We start from the raw sequence: 18,528 nt of genomic DNA, 5'->3' as shown, positions 1-18,528 counted from the left end.
AACAGAGTCACAGTCTCAGAATAAGGGGTCAGCCATTTCTGACTGAGATAAGGGGAAATTAATTCACTAAAACGGTGCTGATCCTTTGGAATCCTCTATCCCAGAGATGTTCAGTCAATGAATATATTCAAGACAGAGATTGATAGATTTTTGAGTACCGAGGGAATTAAGGGATATGGGGAATTGAGATAGATCAGTTCTGATTTTAATGAGTGGTGGAACAGGCTCAAAGGGCTGAATGGCCTACTCCTACTCTTATTTCTTATGCTCCTGTGTTCTTTTACTCATCCTCCAGCGTCTCTCAGAGATCAAAGGTTCTTACAGAACAGATAGACACATGATATCATAGCTATGACAGAAACTTGGCTAAAAGAAGGGCAGGATTGGCAGCTCAACATTCCTGGTTATGGGATATTCAGATGAGATACGGAGGAGGATAGAAGATGATGGGGCGGGGGGGGGCGGGGTTGCAATATTGATCAAGGAATCAATTATATCAGGGAGGAGGAGTGATATCTGGGAAGGATCATCAAATGAGGCCATATGGGTAAAAGTAAAAAACACAAAAGGGGCAAACACGCTGTTGGGTGTGTGCTATAGGCCCCCAAACAGTCAGGGTGGGATAGAGGATCGAATATGTAATCAATTTTCAGAGAAGTGTAAGAATAATAAGACAGTAATATTAACTGGGATAGTTTTAGAGTGCAAGGTAGGGAGGGAGCAAATACCTTAAGTTGCATCCAGGAGAATTTTTTTAGCCAATACATAGAAAGCCCAACAAGGGAGGGGGCAGTTCTGGGCCTAATATTCGGAAATGAGCCCGGGCAGGTGGAAGATGCATCAGTCGGGGAGCATTTTGGAGATAATGACCATAACTCAGTTAGATTTAGGATAGTTATGGAAAAGGATAAAGTTGGGCTGCGAATAAAAGTTGTAAATTGGGGAAAGGCTCATTTTACTAAGATGAGATACGATTTGGCCCAAATGGACTGGGAGCAGCTACTTGCAGATAAAACTGTGTCAGAGCAGTGGGAGGCATTCAAGTAGGAAATAGTGAGAGTACAGGGCAAATACATTCCCGTAAAGACAAAGGGGGGACCAAGTCCGAGAACCTGGACGTCAAAAGGCATAAAGGTTAGGATTAAGAGAAAAGAGAAGCTTATGGCAGATACCGAGGGCTCAATACAGCAAAGTCCTTAGAGGAATCTAAACGGTGCAGAGGGGAACTTAAAAAGGAAATTAGGAAAGCTAAGAGAGTGCATGAGAAAGTATTGGTGGGTAGAATAAAGGAAAACCCAAAGGGGTTTTTTAAATATATGAAAAGCAAGAGAATAACTAGGGAATGTGTTGGGTCAATTAGGGACCATTGAGGTAATCTGTGTGTGGACCCGGAAGACATGGGTACAGTCCTCAATGAATACTTTGCGTCAGTCTTCACAATGGAAAAGGACGACACAGGTATAGACATCAGAGTGGAAGACTGTGAAATATTAGAGGAAATTAACATCGAGAGAGAGGAGGTACTAGTGGGTATAGCAGCCTTAAAAGTGGATAAATCCGCAGGGCCGGATGAGATGTATCCCAGGCTGTTGTGAGAGGCAAGGGAAGAGATATCAGGGGCCCGGGCAGTAATTTTCAAATCCTCTCTGGCCACAGGTGAGGTGCCAGAGGACAGAAGGACTGCTAACGTTGCCCCATTATTAAAAAAGGGAGGAAGGGATAGACCAGGAAATTACAGGCCAGTCAGTCTAACCTTGGTGGTGGGGAAGTTACTAGAAAGAATTCTGAGGGACAGAATATACCTGCACTTGGAGAGACACAGATTAATCAGGGATAGTCAGTGTGGATTTGTTAAGAGAAGGTTGTGTTTGATAAATTTGATTGAATTTTTTGAGGAGGTAACCAGGAGTGTTGATGAGGATAATGCACATGATGTGGTCTACATGGATTTTAGTAAGGCTTTTGATAAGGTCCCTCATGGCAGACTGGTCAAGAAAGTAAGAGCCCATAGGATCCAAGGCAAAGTGGCTCATTGGATCCAAAATTGGCTGAGAGGCAGGAAGCAGAGGGTGATGGTAGAGGGATGTTTCTGTGACTGGAAGCCTGTTTCCAGTGGGGTTCTGCAGGGCTCAATGCTGGGGGCCTTGTTGTTTGTGGTGTACGTAAATGATTTGGAATTAAATGTAGGGGGTATGATCAAGAAGTTTGCAGATGACACGAAAATTGGTAGGGTGGTAAATAGTGAGGAGGGTAGCTGTAAACTGCAGGAGGATATCAATGGACTGGTCAGATGGGCAGAGCAGTGGCAAATGGAATTCAACCCAGAAAAGTGTGAGGTAATGAACTTGGGGAGGGCTAACAAGGCAAAGGATTACACTATGAATGGTAGGACCCTGGAAAGTACTAAAGATCAGAGGGACCTTGGTGTGCATATCCACAGACCCCTAAAAACAGCAGGGCAGGTTGATAAGGTGGTTAAGAAATCCTAAGGGATAGTTGCCTTTATTAGTCGAGGCAGAGAATACAAGAGCGGGGAGGTTATGCTGGATCTGTATAAAACGCTGGTTAGGCCACAACTGGAGTACTGTGTGCAGTTCTGGTCACTACATTATAGGAAGGATGTGATTGCACTGGAGTGGGTGCAGAGGAGATTCAACTGGATGCTGCCTGGGCTGGAGGGTTTGAGCTATGAGGAAAGATTGGATAGGCTGGGGTTGTTTCTCTTGGAGCAGTGAAGGTTGAGAGGGGACCTGATAGAGGTGCATAAGATTATGAGGGGCATAGATCGGGTGGATAGGAAGACACCGTTTCCATTAGTAGAGGGGTCAATAACCAGGGGGCATAGACTTAAGGTAAGAGGTTGAAGGCTAAGAGGGGAGTTGAGGAGAACTTTTTTCACCCAGAGGGTGGTGGGAGTCTGGAACTCACTGCCTGAAAGGGTGGTTGAATCAGAAACTCTAGTAACATTTAAGAAGCATTTAGATATTCACTTGCATTGCCATAGCCTCCAGGGCTATGGAAAATGGGATTAGTATATTCAGATCTTTGTTGACTGGCATGGACATGATGGGCTGAATGGCCTCCTTCTGTGCTATAGATGTCTATGGGTCTATGAGTCTATGAGGAGGCCATTCAGCCCATCATGCTTGTGTCAACACTTTGAAAGAGCTATCCAATTAGTCCCACTCCCTTTAATTGTTCCCATTATTGCTGTAAATAATTCCTTTTTACTTGAAGTATTTATCCTATTCCCTTTTTAAAGTTATTGTTGAACCTGCTCCCACCGCCCTTTCAAGCAGTGCATTGCAGATCACAACAACTCACTATGTAAAAATATCCTACTCACCTCCTCTCTGGCTCTTCTGCCATTCTTCTTAAATCTGCATCCATTGGTTCCTGACCCTCCTGTCACTGAAACAGTTTCTTGTTATTTACTATATCAAGACTTCATGATTTTGAACACCTCTATTAAATCTCCACTTAAGCTTCTCTGCTCAGAGGAGAACAGCTCCAGCTTCTCTGGCGTCTCCATGTAACTGAAGTCCCTTATCCCTGGTACATAGGAACATAGGACTTAGAGCAGGAGTAGGCCTTTTGGCCTTTTCAGCCTGCTCTGCCTTTCAATAAGATCATGGATGATCTGGTTGTGGTCTCTACTCCACTTTCCTGACTGCCCCCCATAACCCCTGACTCCCTTGTCTAACAAAATTCTGTCTAACTCAGCCTTCAATGACCCAGCCTTCACTGCTCTATGGAGAAGAGAAATCCACATATTAACAACCCTCTGGGAGAAAAAAAATTATCCTCATCTCAGTCTTAAAAAGGGTGGGCTCTTATTCTTAAACTGCGTCCCCTAGTTCTAGTCGCCCCGACAAGAGGAAACATCCTCCCAGAATCCACCTTATCCAGTCACCTCAGGATCTTATACGTTTCAATAAGATCACCTCTCATTCTTCTAAACTCCAACGGGTATCAACTCAACCTGCTCAACCTTCGTTCATAAAATAAGTCCCTCATCCCAGAATTGAGTTGAGTGAACCTTCTCTGAACTGTTTCTAACACAATTATATATTTTTTCAAATAAGGAGACCAAAACTGCACAGAGTATTCCAGATGTGGTCTCACCAATGGCCTGTACAGATGCAGTAAAACTTCCCTACTTTTATATTCAATCCTCTTTCAATAAACACCAACATCCCATTTGCCTTCTTAATCACCTGCTGAACCTGCATATCAACTTTTTGTGATTCATGTACCAGGACACCCAGATCCCTCTGTACCTCAGAGTTCTGCAATCTCTCTCCATTTAAATAATTTGCTGCTTTTCTATTCTTCCTGCCAAAATGGACAAGTTCACATTTTCCCACATTATACTCCACCCGCCAAATTTCTACCCATTCATTTAACCTGTCTATATCCCTTTGCAGATTCTATACCTCCTGTTGACAACTTACTTTCCTACCTATCTTGGTGTAATCAGCAGATTTAGCTACCGTACATTTCATCCCTTCATTCAAGTCGTTGATATAGATTATCAATAGTTGAGGCCCCAGTAGTGATCCTTGTGGCATTCCACCAGTTACATCTTGCCAACCTGAAAAGTACTAATTTATCCCCACTCTCTGCTTCCTGTTGGCTAATCAATCCTTTATCCATGCTGATATGTTACCCTCTACACCATGTGCTCTTATCTTGTGCTACCATTCTAGTAAATCTCCTCCACACCCCCTCCAAGGCCTTGACGTCCTTCCTAAAGTGAGGGATCTAGAATTGGACACAATCCTCCAGCTGGAGCCTAACCAGTGATTTATGAAGATTTATCATAGCTTCCTAACTTTTGTACTCTAAGCTTCTATTTATAAAACGAAAGATCCTTGTTGCTTTTTTGAACAACCTCCTCAACCTGTCCTGCCACCTACAAATACTTGTGAATGTGCACCCCCAGCTCTCTCTGTTCCAGCACCACCTTTAAAATTGTACCGTTTAGTTTATATTGCCTCTCCTCACTCTCCCTGCCAAAATGGATCACTTCACATTTCTCGGCTATCATCTGATGTTTGTCTATTTCGCCAGTCTGTCTATCTCTTCCTGAAGTCTGTTACTATCCTCCTCATGTTTGCTACACTTCCGGTTTTGTGTTATCTGCAATCTTTGAAATTATGCTCTGTACACCCAACAGAGGCCATTAATTTATATCAGAAACAGCAGTGGTCCCAGTACTGACACCTGGGGGAACACCTCTCGAAGCCTGTCTCCAGTCTGAATACAACCGTTCACCACCACACTCCGCTTCCTGCCCCTTGGGCAAATTTGCATCTGTTCTCTCACAGTCCCTTGAATTCCATGGAGTTTAATTTTGCTAACTAGTCTAACATGCCTGAAATAAAAATAAAAAACACTGGAATCACAATGTAAAGGCAGCTGTCTTTAAGGGAGGAAGGGATAGGCTCAACCTTCTCTCCTAATTAGTTTCAATCAGGAGAAAATGTTCCCAGTGGCAGGAGGGTCCAGTAACTAGAGGACACAGAGTTAAGATAATTGGTGAAAGAACTAGTGGGGAGATGAGGAGAATGTTTTTACTTAGTGAACTTATGTGACCTGGAATGCACTGGGTGATGAAAGCAGATTCTGTATTAACTTTCAAAATAGAATTTGATGGATGCAGCCCAGAAACTCCAGTAAATCCTTACTGGGAGCATCTGGGGTAGAGTTTGAATCTTGTACCTTCAGATTCAGAGGCACGAATAGAAAAACCAATCAGTGACTTGCTTCAGTGCCCAGGTGAGACTGAACTAACTTACTCATTCACCTCTGCCCATGCTGCTCTGGCAGGAGGCTATCCACTCCCCAATGATTCCTCCATCTCTGCTACCTCCTTCACTAGAGCAACATCAGCTCCGACTATTCCTGAGATTGCCAGGAGCTGAACTTCCTGCACGGGGCGAGGTGTTAAACCGCGGCTCTATCTGCCCCCCTCAGGTGGGCATAAAGGATCCCATGACATTACCTGGAAGAAGAGCAGGGGAGTTCTGTCCATTGTCCTGGCCAATATTTATCCCTCTGTCAACATCACTGAAACAGATTATCTGGTCATCAGCATATTACTGTTTGTGGGATCTTGCTGTGTGCAAATTGTCTGCTGCATTCCCTACATTACAACAGTGACTACAATTCAAAAATACCTCATTTGCTGTAAAATATTTAGCGAGGTCCAATGGTTTGAAAAGCAGAAATCATACCTTTCTTTGTAACACAAAACAAAAACAGAATTACCTGGAAAAACTCAGCAGGTCTGGCAGCATCGGTGGAGAAGAAAAGAGTTGACGTTTCGAGTCCTCATGACCTTTCATTCAGTTCTGTCGAAGGGTCATGAGGACTCGAAACGTCAACTCTTTTCTTCTCCGCCGATGCTGCCAGACCTGCTGAGTTTTTCCAGGTAATTCTGTTTTTGTTTTGGATTTCCAGCATCCGCAGTTTTTTGTTTTTATCCCTTTCTTTGTAATCCAGCTCTGCCGATTGCTCGTCTGTATATTCCTGATTATTTTTCTTCTTTTGCTTTACTTATCAGGAACCGAGGCACCTTCAGTATTTTGCTGATGTGAAAGAGAGTAACATTTACACAGTAACAAACAGGAAGATGTACAACTTGCCAACAGATTTTGGGTTCTGTATAAAGGTAGAAGTGTGTGTGTTTGTGTTTATTACAGGCTGCAACCACTGGGTGGTAGCATTTGCTGCAAACATGTTTTATTGGGAACTAAAACAGTAAATGCTGGAAAATCTCAGCAGGTCTATCCGTATCTATGGAGAGAGAAATGGAGTTAACGTTTCGAGTCCATATGATTCTTCTTCAAAGCTCTGAAGAAGTCATACAGACTCGAAATGTTAACTGTTTCTCTCTTCACAGATGCTGCCAGACCTGCTGAGATTTTCCAGCATTTTCTGTTTCTGTTTTTGTTTCAGATTTCCAGCATCCGCAGTATTTTGCTTTTATCTTAATGTTTTATCGGGATGTTTCAGTCTTGAGGAATCTGCAAACTTTGACTTTCTTGAGGCTATTTCAGCATCTGAGAAGTGCCTGTGATAAATCCTTGATATCCCTCCAGTCCCATCACAACTCCCATTAATAAAAACTTCCTCTAGCATAGTTTTGAAATAAACCATCCTGGTCAGCACCAGTGTGCTCCAGTGCCCAGTGTGCTCCAGTGCCCAGTGTGTTCCAGTGCCCAGTGTGCTCCAGTGCCCAGTGTGTTCCAGTGGCCAGTAGGCCTCAGTGTATCCCAACATGCTACTGTGTGAGTCTCTGTGTGTCTCTGCATGTGTCTCTGTATGTTTCTCTGTATGTGTCTGTGTGTGTGTGTCTCTGTATGTATCTTTGTGTGTGTCTCTGTGTGAGTCTCTCTGTTCCTGTGTGTGTGTGTGTCTGTGTGTGTGTCTCTGTATGTATCTTTGTGTGTGTCTCTGTACGAGTCTCTGTGTCTCTCCGTGTCTCTCTGTGTAAGCCTGGGTGTGTGCCTGTTTGTGCATCTCTCTATGTCTCTGTGTTTGAGTGTGTATGTGAGTCTCTATGTGTGTCTCTCTGTGTGTCTGTGTGTCCGTGTGTGTCTGTGTGAGTCTCTATGTGAGTCTGTGTGTGTGTCTCTGTGTGAATAGCTGTGTGTGTCTCTGTGTGTGTCTCCATGTGTGCCTATGTGTGAGTCCCTGTGTGCATGTCTCTTTGTGAGTCTCTGTATGTGTCTCTGTGTATCTCTGTGTGAATAGCTGTGTGTGTGTGTGTGTGTGTGTGTGTCCCTCACACTGTCAATCAGTAGCCCCTCTCCCCCAGCACCCTGTGTTACTGACTGTATCTCTACTGATGCTAATCCAGCTCCCTCACACTGTCACTCAGTAACCCCTCTCCCCACTGTTGTAGGGAGTTGGTTGCAATTTGGTAGGTCTGCAGAAGTCTTTGTAGTCACGCGGGTTAACTGTAAGTCTTTATTGACTTTTAGAGCTATTTACATATATACAGTAAAGGATACAGGTCAGGAGTGGTCTCCATGTTCACTGGCACTCATGGCTCTGTCCAACATTAGACTGACCCCCAATGTGGACCATGTGCTCTCTTACATCACTGTGTGGGTGGTACTGTACTCAGTCGCACATTAACCCTATATGTGCCAGACCCTTATGCCACACCCCCCCCCCCAAGTCTTTATCCAATGTATTTTAAGTGATTATAGTTTACCTTACGTCCTACATTGTTATTACTATCATTTACTTACATTGTTATTGTTACATTATCACAGCTCCATCTCACCACCTTCCTTAAATTCAAATGTTCAGAGAGTCTGGTGGCCTGATAACCCTTCCATATCCTGCTCGCACTGCTGTCAGAGGAGCGGGAGGCTCTGTCATTGCTGGTTTTTTCCTGTAGGTTTGGGGGTTGTTCTGGCATCTTGTTATGTTTTCATCCTTTTCTTCCATTCTTTTGAATTGAACTGCGCTTTGTCCGTCTGACTGCTGCACTGGTCAGTGGTTGCTACCCTAACCGGTTTCTTGTGGGGTGGATGAACATTGCACTTTCCTCCTTGTTTTTTTAGCTTCTTCTGTTATTGTGTGGGCCGCCGCGAGCTATGTGGAAGTTTATGTTTCAGAAATGGAACCACCATTCCACTTGTTCCACTGTCTTACCCAAAGTGTTGAGCATTTTCTTCTTTTCCAGTTGTTCTTTGAGCTCATGAATCTTTTCATTCAGCTCAGCAACTACTCGGGTAAGTTGGTTGTCTTTGTTTCAGAGTTATCTGCGGAACTCTTACACAAGTTTAAAAACTTCAGCTGGGTATTCAGCTCTGTTGGGAATCTTTCTCCATGGTCACTGACTGCTCCTTGGGCTCCCTCAATTCATTCGTTAGATCGTCAATCTGTTTTGGAGAATTTTTCTGATCTGCTTTCAAAGTCTTGATTTGTTTTTCCATGTTGCTTATCTCAACCTTCACCTTGCTCAGATTGGACCGAAGTTGAAGAAGTTCATTAGCACGGTTGCTAATTCTGCTTTCAAACAGCTGTTCTATACATCAGCAATTCCTTCTCCTGTTCCAGGCATTTTACACAGTGCTCACTAGAGACTTCTAATGCTTGGAGTTCATCAGGTTTTAATTGAAGATCCATCTTTGTTGAATTTGCTTCTACAAGTTCATCATTTTAGTGTTTCAGCTCCTCCTTCACGTGAGCAACATTCCAATGTTCTCATCAGTTCTCGTTTTTCCTTTACAAACTCATCTTTGATATGTGAGAGTTGGCTGTCTACGCTGATCGCTTTTTCTGAAGCAGAGCCGAATTCCCTCTGCGCTATCCTTCAAACTCACATTCTGTAATTGCACTTCCACCAATAGTTTCTGAGACACTTCACATGGTTTTGTGTGAAGTTCTATTTGCTCTTGCCATTCTAGGTTCTTAATTTTCATCTCTTCAGCGATATCTTTGGAAGGTATCGTTTTCCCAAGTTTTTTTCCAAACGTCCAACCATTTTCTTCAGCTCTGTAGTTTCTTTCTTGTATCTTTAGGCTTCCCCCATCAATATAGACATTTCTGAGTCTTCTCTACCAACTGGTTCATCAGTTCCTTCAGAGTGATATTGAATTCATTTTGCTTCCCTTGTAATTTTCCAAAGGAACAAACTTTGACCCGATGGATTCTTAAAGCACGTGAATGTCCTTTAGTAGGTTTTCCTTTTCTTTGTGAAACTCAATTACTTCATCTTGAGAGTTCTTGTATTTTAACAGAGTCTCATTGAGTCTGTTCTGCTGTTCCTCCATTCTGCTGCTCAAGGTAGTCTTTATTCCTTCATGTTGCTGATGGGTTATATACTGTTTTTGAGTTTGATCTTGAAGAACAGTTAGCTGTTCTTTCAACTGTTTATTTTCTTGTTCAGTTCTTGTCTTCTCACTATGCACTTCAGTGCATTGCTTTGTCACTACTGATAGTTACGCCGCAGTTTTTTCTGAAGTACTGTAGTATTCAACTTCTTTTATAACACTTCATGTTCTTTCACAGGCATATATTAGTTCCTCAAAGACTCTTTCAAGGCTTCTACTTCTTTGGGTTCTTTAAGTGCATTGTGCCTGCTGTTGTGCCTGGTTGTATTTCTGGTTGTGTTTTCTCCACTCCTGCTTCAATTACCAGCAATGGAATTCAGAATTGTTATTTTCTCCTGGTACCATTGTGGCACCTCAGAAATTTGTTTGTTCAGACCTTGAACAGTTTGATTCATTGAAGGCTTTAGGTTGTTCTGTGTTTTCAAAGGTATATACTCAGCTTGAATCTTGTGTTTCAAATCTTCCAATTCAGCTTTGCTACAAACATTTTCCAACCTCAGTTTGTTTTCCTTTTGCAAGGTTTGTTCATCAAATAGCTTTCCTTCATTCACAGTCAGCTGCTCACTCTGCAATGTCACCTGCTGTTGCAGTTCAGGTAATGTGTTAGGCTTCCTAAAAAGATTTATTTTCTTCACTTCCAGAAAGTTCTTGGCCTCTCTGGTGCCCTTGCTTGATTTGCTTGGGTAATGACTTTTGCATTTTTGTAGCTTTTACTGGGGGTTTTCTAAGTTTTTTTTAAGTTCTCTGCGCTCCACAACTTGAAAATTTTAAAAATTGTAAAAGGCTTTTAATAGTTCTTCAAAGCTGGTTGAGGCTTCATCAATGCCTTGCATTAGGATTACTACATCCGTAAATTCAACAAGCCAGTTTATAGAGTCTTAATCTGGACTTTTTCTGGCTCCCTAATGAGACCTGATACACTGAAGTAGTTTAGAAATTCTCTTCTCAAGGATGCTAAATTCTCTGTTAGGTTGTGTCCTTGGATAAGTCCAAATAGTTCTGGTAGTTTTGATTTACTATCCATGGACATTTTTCATAACAGGTGAGCACCTCTTTAAATGTTTTTTCCAAGATGACGCCACAGTAACTTTTTTTTCCATTTGTCCTTCCCACTGCTCAGGTTTTGGTGGGCTCCCATTCCGCTGATGGGGCAATTTTCTTCTTTAACTTATCCTCCCTGCAGGAATCCTTTAAAACTAGAAGTCTGGGCCATCTAGAGGATTTTTAAAGCGATCTTTTTAAGCTCTGCCTTCAGTTTTAAAACTTTTTTTCATTCAGCCGAGCTTGACCAGCCTGGTGCCAGTGTGGACACATTGTGCTCAGCTTGAAAGAAATTTCAACAGTGGCTGTCGGGGACAGCTGCCTGCAGAGTTCTCATGCTTTGTGTTTATGTTTAAAGTCACAAACCGGTCGTATCCTGGCTTTCGCTTGTCTTTAGCTGGGCTTAAAAAGTTGAGATTCTCCCAGGGCATTCAATTAATCATTTATCATTTTTTTTTGCAGCGAGCTCAGATGCCACGTGTTAAGTGGCCGACTCAGGGATCGGGATTTTTGAGACAGTTTTTCTCAAACTGCGCTCCTGACTCTGAAATATTCCTAAAGACTTGCTGTAGCCTGGAATTGTAAAAGATTTAGCTCAGCCTCGCTAAGCCTGCTGACTCTGTGTTCTGGTGTATGAAGCTGGATTCCCAACGGGAATGCAATGCAGTCTTCTGCTGAAGTAAGAGATTTTAAATCTCTGCTTCCAAGCCTTTCTTTGGAGCTTTTTCCTGGCAACTTTTTTCCTCTGCGTCTCTGCCTCTGGAGCGTCTTTGTGGGTCAGAGTACTTTGTTAAATTTTTTCTCGCTCTTCCAGAATTTTAGTTTCTCTCTGCATTTTCTACAAGGTTTTGAGTTTTTCCACAAGCTGCCACCATGCTGTAGAGTATTGGTTACAGTTCAGTAAGTCTGAAGAAGTCTTCATAGTCACATGTAGGTTAGCTGTAACTCTTTATTGACTCAGAGCTATTAACAAATATATAGTAAAGTGTACGAGCTAGGGGCTGTCTCTATGCTTGCCAGCACACACATATCTGTCCAACATTAGACTGACACTGGCTGTGGGTCATGTGTTCTCTTACATCACTTTGTGGGTGATACTGTACTCAGTCCAACAGTAACACAGGATGTGCCAGACCCTTATACTACACCCTCAGTGGCCTGTGTTACTGACTGTAGCTGTGATGTTGTTAATCCAGCTCCCTCACACGGTCACTCAGTAACCCATCTCACCCCAGCACGCTGTGTTACTGACTGTATCTCTGCTGATGTTAATCCAGCTCCCTCACACTGTCACTCGGTAACCCCTCTTCCCCAACCCCCCCTGTTACTGACTGTAACTCTACTAATGTTAATCCAGTTCTCTCACACTGTTGATCAGTATCCCCTTTGCCCCTCATGCCCTGTGTGCTGGATTTTCATGGAACAAGGGACTTAGCAGCAGGAGTAGGCCATTCAGCCCTTTGAATCTGCTCCACCATTCAGAAAGATCATGGCTGATCGGGTTGTGGCCTCAACTCCATTTTGATGTCTGCAATCACCCCCCCCCCAACACCGCCCCCCCCCCCATAACCCTTAACTTCCTTGTCTATCAAAAATCTATCTACCTTAGCCTTGCATACGTTCAATGACCCAGCCTCCAATGCAAACTGGGGAAGAGAATTCCACATTCTAATGACCCTCTGAGAGAAAAAAATTCTCCTCATCTCCATCTTTAATGGTAGACCTCTTATTCTCAAACACTGTCCCCTGGCTCTAGCCTCTCCTACAGGAGGAAACATCCTCCAGGTATCACCCTATCAATCCCCTCAGGACCTTATATGTTTCAATAAGATCACCTCTCATTCTTCTAAACTCCAACCTGACCAACCTTTCTTCGTAAGATAAGTTCTTCATCCCAGGAATGAATTGGGTGAACCTTCTCTGAACTGCTTCTGAAACAATTATTTCTTTTTTCAAATAAGGAGACCAAAACTGTGAACAGTATTCCAGATATGGTCTCACTAATGCCCCTACACCATGAGATCTTATCTTGTGTAATAACCTTTGATGTGGCACCTTATCAAATGCCTTTTGGAAATCCAAGTATACCACATCTACAGGTTCCCCTTTATCCACCTTGCTTGTTACTTGCTCAGAAAACTCTAATAAATTAGTTAAACATGATTCCTCTTGAACAAAACCATGTGACTCTGCCTAATAACATTATAATTTTCTAAGTATCCTGTAGAACCTCCCTAATAATGGATTCTAGCAATTTCCCCATGACAGATCTTAGGCTACCTGGCCTGTAATTTCCTGCTTTCTGTTTCCCTCCTTTCTTGAATAAAGGTGTTACATTTGCTATTTTCCAATCCACTGGGTCACTTCCAAATTTTAAGGAATTTTAGAAGATTCTAACCAATACATCTACTGCAGCCACTTCTCTTAAGGCCCTAGGATGCAGGCCATCTGGTCCTGGGGACTTTTCTACCTTTAGGTCTAATAGTTTTCCCAGCACCTTTTCCCTGGTGTTGGTGATTGTTTTAAGTTCCTCCCTCCCTTTCACCTCTTGATTTTCCATGATTTTTTGCAAGTTTTCCAAGTTTTCTGCAGTGAGAATAAACACAAAATACCTGTTCAGCACCTCCACCATTTCCTTGGTTTCCATTATCAATTCACCAGACTCACTCTCTTAAGGACCAGCACTAGCTTTAGTTCCCTATTTAAAATTTAGCTGCTTATTTAACTGCTTGTAGAAACTCTTACTATGTATTTTTGCATTGCTAACTAGATTTCTCTCATACTCCACTTTCTCCCTCTTTATATTTTTTAGTCATTCTTTGCTGGTTCTCAAAGTCTGTCCAAACCTCCAACCTACCACTAATCTTTGCAGATTTGTACAGTGTTTCTTTCAATGTGATGCAATCCTTAACTTCTTTATTTAACCTTGGATGATGCATCCTTCTCCTGGAACCTTTCTTTGTCACTGGAGTGAATCTTTGCTGAGAGTTATTAAATGTTTCCTTAAATATCTGCTACTGCACCAATACTGTCCTACCTTTAAACTTAGTGTCCCCAGTTCACTTTAGCCAGCTCTGCCTTCATACCCTCATAGTCACCTTTATTTAGGTTTAAAACTAGTCTTAGACCCATACTTCTCCCCTTCAAACTGAATGGAAATTCCATCATGTTATGATCACTGTCACCTAGAGGCTCCTTTACCATGAAGTCATTGATTAATCCTCTCTCACTGTGCATTGGAGCCGGGGAGATTCCTTGGAGGGATGAAAATGGTGGCCTGGGTTCCCAACTCCTTTCCCAAGATTTAAGGGTGCCATTTAAGGGTGCGGACTGGTTCAGCTTCCGAGCTTGTGACCTGCATTCCTGACTTGGCTGGCTCCATTGTGGGAATAGGCACATCCTAATCCTCTGTGTTTTTCATGGAGCCAGGCCCAGCTTTGCAAAGTGTCGTGATTCACTGCACCTCAGATGTGTTGTGAACCACAATCTTCATCAGGGAACCTTTTTAAGCACAAAGGTCTTCTTCATGCACCCCCCCCCCCATGCCAAGTTATGCCCCCTACCCATCTTCTGTGCTCCTTGATGCCCCCATGCCAAGGTACAGCACTTCCATGCCCATTCACCCACTATACATTGGATTGAACAAATGAACCCTATAGTTACAATAGGATGTGGGAAAAAAGCTTTGAAAACAGTCATTCATTAATAACTCGTCATTTTCTTTGAAAAAAAACTCCCTTTTACTACAGGCCAATAAAAGTGTCAATCATCCAGCCCTTTTAAAGTATCAATAGCTGAAACTGCAAATTCTTGAAGTCTCTTTAAATTGTGTAAATAAATATTGTGAAATTGACAGAAAAGATCAGAGAGCCACAGCTGTCAGTCAAGCAATGTTTTCCCTGGGGCTCAGCTGTTTCAGTACTCTAATGGATGCCTGTGCTCTCACCCATTCTCGAGGGCTACGGAGCTTTACTTTTTCATTATAACTGGGATGCAGTCTGGCAAAACCAAGCTAGTCCTTTTAAACAGTCCACTTCAGCACCCAGCTGCCCTTGTGGCTGCCTCCAAACTCTTTCCTGGGTCAGCTGGCCCAACTGCAGCCCATAACTACCACTGCCATCCCCCACCCTACACCACCCTCCCCACACACAGTCAAAATCTCATCTTTCCTGGCACTTTCTCCTGGAGCAGGTGGGCCAGGCCGGGATGTTTCCCAACTCCTGCTGCCCACCTAAAGATGAAAACCAGCCCTAAATCTCTCCTGATATGGATCCAGCTTTCTCTCAGTTACCCTCATCCTTCTTTGTCTGCTTTTGACAATGTTCTTCTCTGTTCTCACAGCTTCACAGGACGGGCAATGGATGGAATGATCTGGAAGTGCTGTGTTCTGAGGATGAACAGAGCCGCATGTGTTGGATGGCAGCATTCCGCCTGTTCAAGGTTAGTCTGACTGACAGCAACAAATTAAACAGTTGCTAATGAAGACGGCGAGTGTGTGAGGGTGGAGCATGGGCTCAGGGCAGGGAACATGTGCAAGAGGCATTCGTGGTCTTGTTGGGGGGGTGGGGGTGGTGAGGGTGTTTCTGGGGTGGTTTTTGGGTTGCGGGAGGGGTGTAGAGGGAGGGGTCCTGACGTGCCTTGTGTCTGGGGGATGATTATGCTCCAAAATCAGGATTTCGCACTCACCAACCCAGGACCCCAGCACTTTTGGGACCGAGGTCGAAATTGGAAAAGTTAGGCAAGAGGGAAAATTTGCACTTTTAAGAGGTAAGAGCAGGGGAGTGGATCACTCTTTCAAAAAGCCAGAAGAGACAGGACGGACTGAATAGCCTCCTTCTGCACCGGCTGATTCTATGATCTCCCCCATCATATGTGCCTATATTTGCTAGGAATCTCTCTGGTAACAATATCTCTTTGTACTTTAGCTGGGTGAGCAGCTGTGCCTGAACTATCAGATAGCACAAGAAAAGAAGAAACAGCAATCCTGGATCCAGACATCCAATGTGGTGAGTTTATCGCCAGATACTCCCCTCTTCCCCCACACCCCCTCCTGTCCCAGTGACACATCAGTGATTCAGTGCAGCCTCTGAACCCTAGACGCAGCCCCTCAACCCCAGGTACAGCCCCTGAACCCCAGATACAACCTCTGAACCCCAGGCACAACCTCTGAACCCCAGACACAACCTCTGAACCCCAGACACAGCCCCTGAATCCCAGACACAACCTCTGAACCCCAGACGCAGCCTCAGAAACCCAGACACAGCCTCTGAACCCCAGACACAGACTCTGAACCCCAGGCACAACCTCTGAACCTAAGGCACAGTCTCTGAACCCCAGACACAACCTCTGAACCCCAGACGCAACCTCTGAACCCCAGGCACAACCCCTGAACCCCAGACACAGCCTCTGAACCCCAGACACAGCCCCTGAACCCCAGGCACAGCCCCTGAAACCCAGGGTCAGTCCCTGTACCCCAGACACAGCCTCTGAACCCCAGACACTGCCCCTGAATCCCAGATGCAGCCTCTGAACCCCAGACACAGCCACTTAAACCCAGACACAGCCCCTGAACCCCAGACACAGCCCCTGAACCCCAGGGTCAGTCCCTGAACCCCAGGCATAGCCTCTGAAGCCCAGACATTGCCTCTGAAACCCAGACACAGCCCCTGAACCCCAGACACAGCCCCTGAACCCCAGACACAGCCCCTGAAACCCAGACACAGCCCCTGAACCCCAGACACAGCCCCTGAACCCCAAACACAGCCCCTGAACCCCAGACACAGCCCCTGAAACCCAGACACAGCCCCTGAACCCCAGACACAGCCTCTGAACCCCAGGTACAGCCCCTGAACCCCAGGCACAACCTCTGAACCTAAGGCACAGTCTCTGAACCCCAGACACAACCTCTGAACCCCAGGCACAGCTCCTGAAACCCAGACACAGCCCTTGAAACCCAGACACAGACTCTGAACCCCAGACACAGACCCTGAACCCCAGACGCAGCCTCAGAAACCCAGACACAGCCGCTGAAACCCAGACACAGCCTTTGAACCCCAGACACAGCCTTTGAACCCCAGGCACAACCTCTGAACCCCAGGCACAACCTCTGAACCCCAGGCACAGCCTCTGAAAACCAGACAGAGACTCTGAAATCCAGACACAGACTCTGAACCCCAGACACAACCTCTGAACCCCAGATGCAGCCCCTGAACCCCAGGCACAACCACTGAACCCCAGACACAACCTCTGAACCCCAGGCACAGCCTCTGAACCCCAGACACAGCCCCTGAACCCCAGACACAGCCCCTGAACCCCAGGCACAGCCTCTGAACCCCAGACACAGACTCTGAACCCCAGGCACAACCTCTGAACCCCAGACACAGACTCTGAACCCCAGGCACAGTCTTTGAACCCCAGAAACAGCCCCTGAATCTCAGACACAGCCCCTGAAACCCAGACACAGACTCTGAACCTCAGACACAGCCCCTGAAACCCAGACACAGCCCCTGAATCCCAGACACAACCTCTGAACCCCAGACACAGCCCCTGAACCTCAGACACAGACTCTGAACCCCAGACACAGACTCTGAACCCCAGAAACAGCCCCTGAACCCAAGGCACAGCCCCTGAACCCCAGACACAGACACTGAAACCCAGGCACAGCCCCTGAAACCCAGTCACAGCCCCTGAACCCCAGACACAGAATCTGAACCCCAGACACAGAATCTGAACCCCAGACACAGAATCTGAACCCCAGACACAGACTCTGAACCCCAGACACAGAGCCTGAACCCCAGGCACAGCCACTGAACCCCAGGCAGAGCCTCTGAACCCCAGACACAGAATCTGAACCCCAGACACAGACTCTGAACCCCAGACAAAGCCCCTGAATCTCGGACACAGACTCTGAACCCCAGAAACAGCCACTGAACCCCATACAAAGCCCCTGAACCCCAAACACAGCCTCTGAACCCCACACACAGCCCCTGAAACCCAGGCACAGCCTCAGAAACCCAGGCACAACCTCAGAAACCCAGACACAGCCCCTGAACCCCAGACACAACCTCTGAACCCCAGACGCACCCCCTGAAACCCAGGGTCAGTCCCTGAACCCCAGTCACAACCTCTGAACCCCAGGCACAGCCTCTGAACCCCAGACACAGGCCCTGAACCCCAGACACAGCCTCCGATACCCAGACACAGACTCTGAACCCCAGACACAGTGTCTGAACCCCAAACGCAGCCCCCGAACCCCAGACACAGCCTCTGAACCCCAAACACAGCCACTTAACCCCAGACACTGCCCCTGAATCCCAGACGCAGCCCCTGAATTCCAAATGCAGCCCCTGAACACAAGACACAGTCTCTGAACCCCAGACACAGCCCCTGAATCTCAGACACAGACTCTGAACCCCACACGCAGCCCCCGAACCCCAGACACAACCTCTGAACCCCAGACTCAGCCCCTGAAACCCAGGGTCAGTCCCTGAACACCAGTCACAACCTCGTAACCCGAGGCACAGCCTCTGAACCCCAGACACAGGCCCTGAACCCCAGACACAGGCCCTGAACCCCAGACACAGGCCCTGAACCCCAGACACAGGCCCTGAACCCCAGACACAGCCTCTGA

At 45.5% G+C, this 18,528-nt stretch overlaps 1 protein-coding gene across 4 annotated transcripts in view; it reads left to right on the top strand.

Moving 5' to 3' along the window:
• LOC121269076 (growth factor receptor-bound protein 7-like) overlaps positions 1–18,528 on the top strand; it is a 293,792-nt gene that overhangs the window by 214,693 nt on the left and 60,571 nt on the right. For all 4 annotated transcript variants that reach the window (XM_041173519.1, XM_041173521.1, XM_041173520.1 and 1 more), the window contains 3 exons: positions 6,569–6,676; positions 15,240–15,338; positions 15,824–15,904. In XM_041173519.1, the coding sequence (XP_041029453.1) occupies positions 6,569–6,676; positions 15,240–15,338; positions 15,824–15,904 (288 nt within the window). The remainder of the gene's footprint in view (positions 1–6,568; positions 6,677–15,239; positions 15,339–15,823; positions 15,905–18,528) is intronic.

This window comes from Carcharodon carcharias, chromosome 23 (assembly GCF_017639515.1).
Source record: "Carcharodon carcharias isolate sCarCar2 chromosome 23, sCarCar2.pri, whole genome shotgun sequence".
Classification (NCBI taxonomy): Eukaryota; Metazoa; Chordata; class Chondrichthyes; order Lamniformes; family Lamnidae; genus Carcharodon; species Carcharodon carcharias.
This window is presented reverse-complemented; position numbering and strand designations above follow the sequence as displayed.